General features: G+C 51.4%; 2 protein-coding genes across 2 annotated transcripts; one reads left to right on the top strand and one right to left on the bottom strand.

Annotated features, from left to right (window-relative positions):
• Window positions 1-957: 957 nt before the first annotated feature.
• AYO20_11747 (hypothetical protein) lies at window positions 958-7,862 on the bottom strand (the record flags this gene model as incomplete). Its single annotated transcript, XM_022649964.1, has 4 exons — window positions 958-1,151; window positions 1,250-2,152; window positions 2,269-2,326; window positions 3,264-7,862. 4 exons carry the CDS (start codon window positions 7,860-7,862, stop codon window positions 958-960), a joined length of 5,754 nt encoding a protein of 1,917 aa, XP_022494060.1.
• A 2,269-nt stretch (window positions 7,863-10,131) lies between these two features.
• On the top strand, window positions 10,132-10,681 carry AYO20_11748 (hypothetical protein; the record flags this gene model as incomplete). Its single annotated transcript, XM_022649965.1, has 3 exons — window positions 10,132-10,180; window positions 10,250-10,456; window positions 10,515-10,681. The coding sequence occupies 3 exons, from the start codon at window positions 10,132-10,134 to the stop codon at window positions 10,679-10,681; spliced, it is 423 nt and encodes a 140-aa protein (XP_022494061.1).
• Window positions 10,682-11,342: the final 661 nt, after the last annotated feature.

The raw sequence follows: 11,342 nt of genomic DNA on the forward strand, positions 1-11,342 counted from the left end.
CCCCCCCCCCTCCTCCTCCTCCTTCTTCTTCTTCTTCGTCTTCGTCTTCGTCTCCGTCTTCGGTTGTCGATGTAGACGTAGATTTCGTTGTTCTTTCAGTCTTTTATTGACTGTGCGGTACGGTGCCGTGCGGACAAGTAAAAGAGATGACGAAACTTGAAATGTCATATACTCGTAAACGCTGGGATGGAGACTCTGAAATCCGACTCTCTGACTGACTCTGACTCCAAGGTTGAAGTTTACTGATACGAGTGGATTGATCGATTGACTCGTGTTCCGCCCTTTACCACCCATCGGCTATTACACCGCTCCCTGATCTGTATACTAGGGATGTAGGCATCAAAGGCATCGGAATGAACTCGAACGTGGTCATGTATGGTATGTATGTCACGTCCCATAACTTTTTTATCATCCCTATATTCCTCCCTCCCCCGAGTTTTGTTTTCCTGGAAATGAGAAAGGAGATATCTAACCAGTATGCAAGCACGCAAGTACGCAAACAAGCAAAGGAAGGAGGCCGTGGTATCTATCCATCCCAATCCGCCAGATCCGTGTGACTCCGGCCCCATGAATGATACGAAAAAGATCTCCCCCCGGGGTGAAGTTTTAGATCTTGATCCGTTCGTTCGTGAGAAGAAAGATCCCTGCCTCCGCCACCGTCATGTCCCTCATTATCGCTTTGCTGTACACCTGTCGTTTCCCCGACATGCTTCAAAGCAGGAATCTCGTAGCCGTCGGTCGGTCGCTCCGGGCTCTGCGGGTGCGGGAGAAGATGGCGATCAGTTCGGGTTCCGGCTGGCTGCTGCTGCTATGATGTCGATGTCGATATTCATGTCGATATTCATGTCGATCTTCAATTTTGTTCGTCCCGAACCCATCCGTCAACTTCCAGCCCTGAGCTCACGCTGTGGCGGGTCTCCCCCAGTGTCGCCCGATCGGCAGCCATGGTGGAAATTTTTAAGCATGTCCATTCTGCTGAGGGCCCGCGGCCCCATTTACCTCTTTCCTTCCCAGCAAGTCTCGTCGTCTTCTGACTGCATCGGCGAGAGTTTCCAGCACTGTCTCGGTGTCTTCCCAACCTATACATGCGTCGGTGATGGAGACGCCGTACTTCAGCCCGGCCTTGCCTTCCGGAGGTACTTTTTGGTTTCCTAAAGAGCCAAAAGTAAGCATGAGGGCGTAAAACCACATGGCAGGACGTGGGGAAGAGTACGCGCGCAGGAAGAAGGACGAAAACGTTCATGCTTACCTTCATTGATATGACTCTCGATCATGACCCCCATGATAGCCTCCTCGCCTGCAGCGATCTGGTCGGCCAGCACCTTTGCGACCTTGGGCTGGTTCTTGTGCTGCTTCTCACTGTTCCCATGACTGCAATCCACCATGACGCGCTCGTTCAGTCCCTTCTTGCGCAACATCTCTTTGGCATTCTTTATCGACGTGGCGTCGTAGTTTGTCCCGGTAGTACCGCCCCTCAGAATGACGAAGCAGTCCTCGTTCCCCACGGTGCCGACAATCGCCACCACGCCAGGTTTGGTCACGGACAGGAAGTGATGAGGATGTTTCACCGCGCCGATTGCATCAATCGCCACACCGAGCGTGCCATCTGTGCCGTTTTTGAAGCCCACGGGGAAACTCAGACCGGATGCGAGTTCTCGATGTAGCTGGCTCTCCGTTGTCCTGGCTCCTACGGCCCCGATCGAGAGCAGATCGGCCAGAAACTGGGGGGAAATAGTATCCAGCATCTCGCTGGCAATCGGCATCCCTTTCGACGTCAAATCGACAAACAACTGCCTCGACAATCTCAAGCCTTTGTTAATCAGGAAACTGCCGTCGATCTCCGGGTCATTGATCAGGCCCTTCCACCCCACTGTCGTGCGCGGCTTTTCCAAGTAGGACCTCATCACAATGACTAGTTCGTCTTTATATTTCTCCTTCATCTTGAGCAGACGATCGCAGTATTCGAGCGCCGAGACGGGGTCATGGATGCTGCAGGGGCCGATAATCACGAGGAGGCGGCGCAGGGGATCCCTGTCTTGGACCACGGAGACACAGTCGGAGCGACCTGCAAGCACCGTGGACTTGCTGGCAGGAGTCTGAGGGATTTCATGTTGGAGCAGATCTGGAGGGGTGAGAGGGTTGTAGCCTCTGACTGAAGTTCCTCACAGGCATTGGTCAGTTTGATCTCGAGGTTTCCAATTGTGTGGTCTGGTTTTCGACGGCCGACCAAAGGGGGGAAATGACAAGAAGAGAGAGGTGAATACTCACTTCGCCAGTCTTCGGTAGACTCCTTGTTGCCGACGTTGGGGTTGGTGATGTAGTAGGACTGAAGAAGCGATCAGATATGAGTCAAGTTTTCTTCCACATGCCAGACCCCGCAGAAATGGAGTCGGTAGGAGGCGCAGAAACTCACAGCCATGGTTATTGGTTTTGTACTTCGACAGGATAGATTGGCAGAATTGTTGAAGAGGTTAATAGGCAACCAGGATACCAGTGGCCAGCAGAACCACCGAGATTGTCAAGTAGAATGATCGTAGAATGAAGAGAAGCAAACTGCGGAGGCGGTCACTGTGGTCTAAAAAAAAGTTTCGGTGGAGAGATCGAGGGGCGTCTTTGGAGTCTCGACCTTTTTCTTTTTCATGTGCCTTGCATGACATGACGCATTATTCAGGTCTCCGCCGATAGGTCCATCTTCCACCTTCCATCTTCCCTCCGCCCCATGTCAAGCCACAAGGCTGTCACCTCCAACCTGCCCCAGCCATACCACCTTGCCATCTCGACACGCAACATACCTCGTCTTGCCCATACAAATAGTATAACCCAGGACCTCAAACTATGTGATGGATGAGAATGTCTGCACAAGTATTAATATTCCTCCTGGGCGCATCCAGGAGTGATTCGTGGGTAACGTTGCTTCGTCTCCTTTCCGTGTCTCTACCCTCTAACGATATAGTCTCTACCTGTCGCGCTCTATGCTTCTAGCATCACGCATTCTCTGGGTTCAAAGTGTGTATAGCGGTTTTCTTCTCGAGGTTTCAAAGATGGTGCTACAGCCCATCCTTGTCCTCCTTTCTTCCATCTCGCCAATTTTTCCCCTTGCCATCAATGTGCTTCCTCAAAATCCATTGGTTGCCAGCGCTAAGGATGATGCATCGCGGAACAGATCGATCAGGCATCCCGCTGACCATGCTTGAGTGGGTGACTAACGTCCCAAATATCAGTATATCATTCTCATCATGTTCCTCGGGCTTTGCAAAACTTACCGAATCCGCGCAGAATGACCCATTTTTGTTCGTTAACTCTGTCAATCCCTTCCAAGGACTATCCTTAATCGCTTGCTTGCATCCTTCGAGTCGTCTTGTGACCTGTTGGTACGACTCCATTCTCCCCGCAGAGTCCGTCCGGCGCTTCAGATCAAAGTAGAGCAATGCGCGCAAGAAGAAGCCTGTGGGCCATAACCATTCGGGCCCCTGATGATAATTTCTCCCTTTGGATGTTGCAAAATCCGTCGAGTCTTCCGAGTTGTTGTAATATGGCCGGTAGTTCAAGTCAGAAGGGTCCAGCGTCGCCATTCCGGTAGGACCACGAAGCACGTCGTCCGCCACTTTCAGCGCATGCAGTGCTCGTTCTGGAGTGAAGAGATCCGGAGCGACCACCATAGCAATTGGAAAGTTCGGTCGCAACTGATAATCCTCGTACTCTTTTCCAGACTTGTAGAGATCTTTATAGATCCCCCTCCGATTGATAATCTTTGGGTCCACATCGTCGTCAATGTCATCTTTCGGATCCACGGGGATCCAATAGCATTTTTCGAAATTGGCTCGAATACGGTCAGCCCACTCAATGAAGGAGATCTTCTCGCCAGAGTCGGTTTCAACACCTGACCATGGATAGTTCCCTGCCTCGTGGAGCTGGCCAACCCATCTCAGCGCACTGTATAGAAGTCCTGTAATCTCGACGGCAGCCCCGTCTCGAGGCGTGCCAGGAACGCCTTTGCTGCCAGCTCGTTCACTCTCGCCCATTTTGTCCATCCACGTTCCACAGTTCCACTGACTGCCTCCGAAAATAATGCCAGTTTTCCAATCAACATGGACCTCGATTTGGAACCCTTCCGGTCGCATCTGCATGTCCAGCTGAGGCCCAGCGTTGTGTTCTCGAAAAGACAACCCGGACGCGTGTCGTTGTAAGATCTCTTGGATGATCTCTTGAACAGTGGATTCTTTCGAATATGCTCGGGGGTCATCCCAAGGGAACCACGTGTCATCGTACGGTAAGAACCGACGAGGAACTTTTTCCTGCAGAATAGACAGTCCATCCGGTGCAATCTTGGTATAATCTTGGATATTTTGCAAGAAGAACCACGGTGAGTCTCGAGAGTTGTATCTCGGGGCAGCGCCGCTGCTCAACAGGTTGGGTATCATGCCATGTTTCAAGACACTTCCAAACGCCTTGATATGCTCTTTGGCTTCCGCAAACCGACCAGTACACAGATATAGACCTCGAAGAGAGATGAAAACGTCGCGACCCCAGCATCGAGCCCATGATACTGAAAAGTGAGGCAATCCAGCAGCGAGTGATGGCACACTTTTGTCTGGCCACAGTGACGCAGATTTGACATATCCTGTCTGTTGAATGCTCACCACAGCCAGACTCTGCAAAAAGTTTTGACCATGTTGAATGTTTGGGCTCATCAGCTCAATAGCTCTCTTGAAAGCCGCATCGTACGCAGTCTGTAGGATCAAAGCAAAATAACGTGGCAGAAGAAAGCTTGGGATGACCCGTACTGCGTCGAATCGTTCCTTCAGCCATTGTGCAGGCTTTTGTAGTCGAGTATAGTCCTCTTTCTTGGCTATTCTCTCCATCCGTCCAACCAGGAAATCTAGAGCCCACTGTCCTTGTCGAAGGTGGTTGCAAAGTGGGTGGCCCAGATCGTTCCGACGGACAATGGGTTCCAAAACGCTCCACCAGCCTTGAAGGCCTGCATAGACCAGTGGGCCATAATTTGGAACGTTATATACCCCGTCTTGTCCGTCACTGGTATCCCTTTCCTCTGCTTCGCATCGATAGAGAACAAAATTAATATCGATAAGATCGAGCTCGCCGAACGCTTCATCGGTCCCGCTGGAGATGAAGGTTCCAAGACCGAGGGAGTGCTCGGCAGACGGAACCCAGGTCTCGAAAAGTGCAATCGATCCGGGGGGAAAGAAGTCGGCAATAGTGATGGTAGTGTCACCATTTTCGGTATGAATTGTGCTGCCTTTGATATTTCTCACGCGAGAGGGTAGACCAACGAGGTATTCTTTGTCGCCTAGCGCCTCTTTCTTGGCTTGCTCGCTTTGGTCAACTTCCAGTACCCATGCACCGAGAGGACGGACTTTGGTTCCAGCAAGGTGTACAGGACTCATGCCGCCATTTCCGTTGCCGAAGCCAGGGAAAGCAGTATGAGCAATCAGGAAATATCCCTTTCGCGAGTCCGGATGCACTCTATGGAGAGTGATGAGCTCGCCCTCGTGGTGAAGGAAGGTCTCGTCGTACCCATCCTTGCCCATCATGGTGTGGATATGGTTCATGAGCTTCTTGACGCCAGCTATCCCTCCCTCGCCAGCACCGGTATGGACTTCGCCCTCGGAGCTGATGGATGCGTACCTGCGTTTATCGTTCACAAGATCGACAAGCTTTGGGTAGATCTCATCGAAGCCCATGACGCTGCCTGTTGCACAACCGCACATATTTACAAGTGCAGCTGTAGGTAACGTGTCCCGGGCATCTCTCTTCTGAGCGGGCATTTCGTTATCATGGGTACAATCCATGAATAGAGCATGTACCGGGGATTCTCTGATATGTTTGACTACCTCACGAGTTTGTGGGCCATCGCCATTGACAGAGCCGTTTTCGAGCTTGTTATGTAGACTGGAGGGCACGTTGAGTTCAAAGCTGCCAATTGGTCGACCACAATGTCGGTGGACGACCCTGCTCAATTCTTGTGTGCTCCAAGCTTGCATAGCTTCTCGAATCAAGGCACTCAGTCCAAGCCGCTTGACAAAAACGTAATCCATTTGCTCATTGCCAGTAAAGAGCTCAGCGAACACTGCCAAGTTCGGCTGCACCTTTCTCGCCTCGTCTAGAAGGTATTCGGCAACGTGGATTGGAGTCGAGTGACAATTATCGATCCGGAAAGCTGTAAAGTATTTGGCCATCAATCGAACATACTTTGTCATGTGCTCCCACAGATAAGGATTGTCTTCGGGGCCTGTGCCGTATCTCAGCTTGACACAGTCACTCCACGGAATGAGTTCTCTTCTTAGATATGGTCTCCAATCAGGACCTGCATTGTCTTTCATGGCATCGGCTGCCCAAATCCACCCATTGACCGCCAGTGACAGCGCCTTTGGGTCATGTTTAGCTGTTGTTTTATTCTGCGGGAGCCGAGCGAAATAAGTCTCTATTAGGGGATTTTCTTTGGTGATGGGACCGAGTCTTGGGCCATGCGAGTCCATTCTTGTATATTGCAGCCTTCCCTTCGTCTGGTCTAAGATTGCAGCACAGTCGGCATCAAACTCCTTGTAGAAGGGAAGGTTGAGCTCATTGATGATTGCCGTGATCTCTTCCTCTGCTGGCTTGGTGTCTGCTTCATCTTTGTACCGTCCAAACAGAGTGGTAAGAATGGCAGCGCCAACCCCAGGGTCAACTTTGCGCGAAAATCGTCCATCAATCCGAAGACGCGAATGCTGGCCATCAACACGTAGACTGTCCAGCATACCTTTGTCAAGGATAAACGCCGCTTTTTGAGAGAGAGACCACGATTTGAGAGAGTCAAGACCACCACCTATCGTATTCTCGAAACCCTCAGGAGGTAATTTGACTGCGCCTTTTTTCCATGCTTTAATCACAGCCTGAGTGTCTGACTTGACATCGCAGACGAAGTATTCCCAGAGCCGGATCTTGTGGATAACATGCTCGTTTATGCCCGCTACAACCAGGTCCAGATCGCTGGTACTGTTGAAGACAGTGGGGAGACCGAGAGATGTGAGATTGTCGCTGTAGTCGAGGAGAGCATTGTCAACATCGAGCGCTGATTCCAACCAGGGAGCAGTTTCTACACTGTAACCAGCCTCAGGGTGTTCCTCGAGCCATTTGCTGTTGTTGGCAGTATGATTGAAGACAACATCAGTCAGGCCCAATAGCTCGTGTTCCTCTTCCATGGATTTGACCATTCGGGCGACATCATCTTCACCGCCGGGGAAGAGATCCGCGTCAAACGCCAACTGGTCGTACAAGCTATACGGCGAGTTTGATTCTCCCCTTTGTTGTAGTGGTGTGAAGTGGACCATGTTGTAGCCTCTTGCACTAATCCCCCTCAGATGCTTCTTCCAGTCCCCAGGGTAATTGCCCATGAATTTGGAAACCACGGAGAAGATTCCCAGGGCATCGAGGGGCAGACAGCTGCCACCAAGGCGCAGGCTCGGCTCGATGTCGACATAGTATGTGGGGGTACGGGTAGGCTCAGGAGACTCGACGTCGCCGGTAGCAAACTCTGGCAATGGGCTGTAGGTGGTATAAAATGAGAACGCGCCAGCGGAAGTGATGGGGATGTCGATCTCGAGCGTCCGATTGAAGTCTGGGTGCAGCTTGAATTCGTGATAGCGCTTACGGTCGAACGGTTGACCCTCTAAGGGAAAATTAACCCAGAGGCTTCCTTGCCGGCATATCGAGCTGGTCCCTTCAATGGCAAATCGCAGGTAGTACGCAGGCTCGGTCGGCGCAGGCAAGTAGATGTACTCGTTGGGAACATCCGGAGCTCCAGCATCGGTGAGCGGCAAGAGGTATACCTGACGGGTGCTCTGATGGGTTTTGGGAGGCATGTCGCCGGCTCGATGAGGGTATGAAGCGGAACTTCAGAAGGGCTGCCCTTGCGTGGCTTGTCTATATCATTGTCTGATAGCTACTCCTTAACTGGCAAAGCTGAATGTTGCAGGAACTGGAGGTGAAGGCTAGTCACGATCCTGTCAAGAAGATAGGTACCTATTCGAGAGACTGAATTGTGGTATCAATACAAAGGTAAGAGATGAGGAGCCGTTCGGGCAATGATAGCTCACCAAGCAGGTGAGGAGGAAGAAATACTGCGATGGTGGTGTGTAAACCTCGTTATTATGGCACGCTGAGCAGCGTACTAAGCAGAAAGCGGGAGCAAAGCAGCTACTACTCGACCCCGCCACCTTGGAAGCCACGTTTGTCCTGTGTTGGTGTCAACACCTCGACGGGTGCTGCTGAGTGGTGGACAAGTGATGAATGGACGATTTGAGATGGAAAAGATCAATTCTCAGACACGTTCCTGCATCCCACTCTCAGGTTTAACGGAGAAAATGCCAGTGTACCCGGCGAATGGTGGGGGAGCAGAGCAGGATTTCTAGGCGGGACTACGCCTAAATGACGCCTAGTAGCGGGTGCTTATCGTTAAGCGTAAGGTCCGCCTCACGCTCGCAACCAATTCATGTGTATCACTGCTCGTTCTCATGGCGTCAGTGGCTGATTTGGAGTGGAACGCGGGATGGGCTTCAAGGACAGACTGGCCATCATCATTCAGAGCACACCCTCGCGCCCTCGTTTCAGGACCCGGCACGGATTTCCAGTAGATCAGCCGAGCGGAGTCACTGAACCCGATTCTTGACCGCTTCGACCAGATCAAACCCAAGATCCAGGGAATGCGACTTGGCTACTGCTGCCTTGATCTTTTGTACAAGACAAAATTCTATAACGGGGAGTATACGAGTAATTGTAGAGCAGGTTGCATACCTACAGACCGACTCCCAGAATCATTGGTACTATTGGATTTTAGAGACTAGGTAGGATATTCTCTTCTGCCCTTGGAACATCATCGTGGCGAGAGCTACGCGCTGTGCTGGCGTATACCGAGTACGGTGTCAACGATGGTTGTTTCGGTGTCCGTTCTCCTGGCAATAACATCCGCCGATGCTATGCTTGTGGCCAATTGCCTGCGCGTTGGGGGATTGGCATTGGAACTTGCGGTAAGACCATGTTGGAGAAATTTTCAATATTTTACGCTCTCATGGTTATGTGCGGACGGCAGTGGATCAGAGCCACTCTCTCGTACATCGTATATCCTGTACTACTGTGGACACCGCCGTGAACCGTGGTCGAAGAAGGTCCTCCTGCTGGGCAGCTTTTCAGAGAAAATTCTGTTCTCGCTTGGCGGCCAGACAGATGGACAACCTGGCAGATGATGGACGCCACGATGATCGATGCGATGGCAACAGAGATATTGCCGACGCTTGGAAGAGGTCACTGTTTTCCTTCGCTCGCTAGCGAGGATAGGCGGCCTTGGAGATGGTGTGATAGGAGCAGCGGCAATCGACATCATCACTTGCAGATCGAGGGGGAATCTGGGGAAACTGGTGCTAGCCTATCGTTGTTACATCAAGTCGGCTCAAGAGTTGAATTTACCGCGGTCTTGGAGGCATCTGCAAAGGGAAATTTGAGCCTGAGGCGTGTGCGCGTGCACGTTAAGGGTTTTTTTTTAGGCAGTGGAATCGAGTGAGAAGGACAGCCTTGATGGAGCCGAACCCCGAGGAGTGGAAGGTCTGGAGAATGGCGAAGAGGGGAGGACAAGAACGCTGATTCAATGCCCAGCCTTCTTAGCCTCAGGTTCTACGCAATGAGGCTGTTTCTATTACGTCTAGTTTTGGTCCTCGTCCTCCTCCAGGCAAGTTTAACAGTCGTGTTTATGAAAGGCTTCTTTTTTCTCTCCGCACGTGTCGCCAGAGAATTTTTCTGGTCAAATTCAGAGCCCTGATGATGCAAGCCTCGGATGTCGCGTCAATGCTACTTATTGTGATGTAAGTCGTAGGGAAACCGGGGCAGAGTACACTGTTTGTAGCCAACCTTCACTTCTAAAATCCATCCGTCCCAATCTTCGCAGACTTAAAACAATACCCTACATTCGCAGACATTCCTATCCTACAGTCTTCCTCTTAAAGCCCGTTCTGCCTCTCCACAGCGCTCTCCAGATCACTGTACTTAAATCTCGACTTGTGACACAACCTACTCCTGTGGGAAGAAAAGTCTTCCTCTACCATATTCTTGAAGTCCATTCTATTGCAACCAAGAGACAACATGACCAACCATGCCAACGCAACTGTCACCTATGGCCGTGGTGGCGCCGGTCAGTACATGCTCAAACAATCCACAGATTGCGTTTTGCGAATCAGCCGTGTCTAACTTTGTTCATCAGGCAACGTCACCACCAAAACTAAACACTCGCCGTCTTTCGAGCCACAGACCACTCCTTCTTTGAAATCCAAGACGTACACGACCGGACGAGGCGGGACTGGCAACATGGCCAAGAACGACTTTGAGCACCCAGAAGAAGCCCGCCGCGCCCAAGATGTCGATGTCCCCGCAATTACAATTCCGGAGGGCGTCCACCACACCGGCAGAGGTATGCATGGACTAACTGTTGAGTCTCGAACTATGTAAAGCTAATATTTGATCTGCAGGTGGTGCCGCCAACCTGTACAAGCCCACCGAGGAAGAACAACGCAAAGCTCGCGCACACAACGAGAAAGTGCGATCCGACTCCTTCAACAAAGAACGCAGCACTATCCGCTCGCTAGCCGACAAGACAAAGGAAACCTTGACCGGCAGTCATAGCGATGATAAATGAGCAAACAGACACGAGAATGAGCAAGTTGTCCACGGTGCGACAAGAATTCTAGTTCATGGGAGCGTTCAGATGCATGCGGTGTGTTTTATTGGCAGGGCATGGAAGGTCACTAGTTCTGAGGATGCATTTGTTCCTGTTCTTTCGGTCTACTCGGTCTATAATGATAGTGCTAACGCCATGAGGGCGGCAAGTTGAATGCTACACGAATATTCATTGGTTCAAACTTCGGTCACGGTTCTGCAAGGGCGTGCGAGGATGCACCGGCGAAAGAACTCTGGAGTACAAGTACATTGCTATTGGAGAGACTGGTCTCATGTCAAGACCCCTGGGACGCCTTAGTTGTTGTACTATTACTTGCCCAAAGAAAAACACCAGGAGGGATGTTGCTGGGCTGCAAAGTGGAGCGGCAAGTGTTTGTACCTCGTGCTCGTAGACGAGCACGCCGGCAAGCTGCACATGCCAATCGACAACAAACGAAAAACGCGCACCAATTCCATGGTCACACAGCGTCAGACCCATCATCGAAGCAGCTCCGGCAGTACGAGGTAGCCATGTCAACCTCGTGGATCTTGCTCTGCACGGCACTTTGACGCCTTGATTCGGGTTGCGAGACGGGTAACCCGAGAGAAAAAGTGACGTGTCACACAAGGCACCCGCCACT

Source organism: Fonsecaea nubica, assembly GCF_001646965.1.
Source record: "Fonsecaea nubica strain CBS 269.64 chromosome Unknown Scaff196, whole genome shotgun sequence".
In the NCBI taxonomy this organism is placed as follows: domain Eukaryota; kingdom Fungi; phylum Ascomycota; class Eurotiomycetes; order Chaetothyriales; family Herpotrichiellaceae; genus Fonsecaea; species Fonsecaea nubica.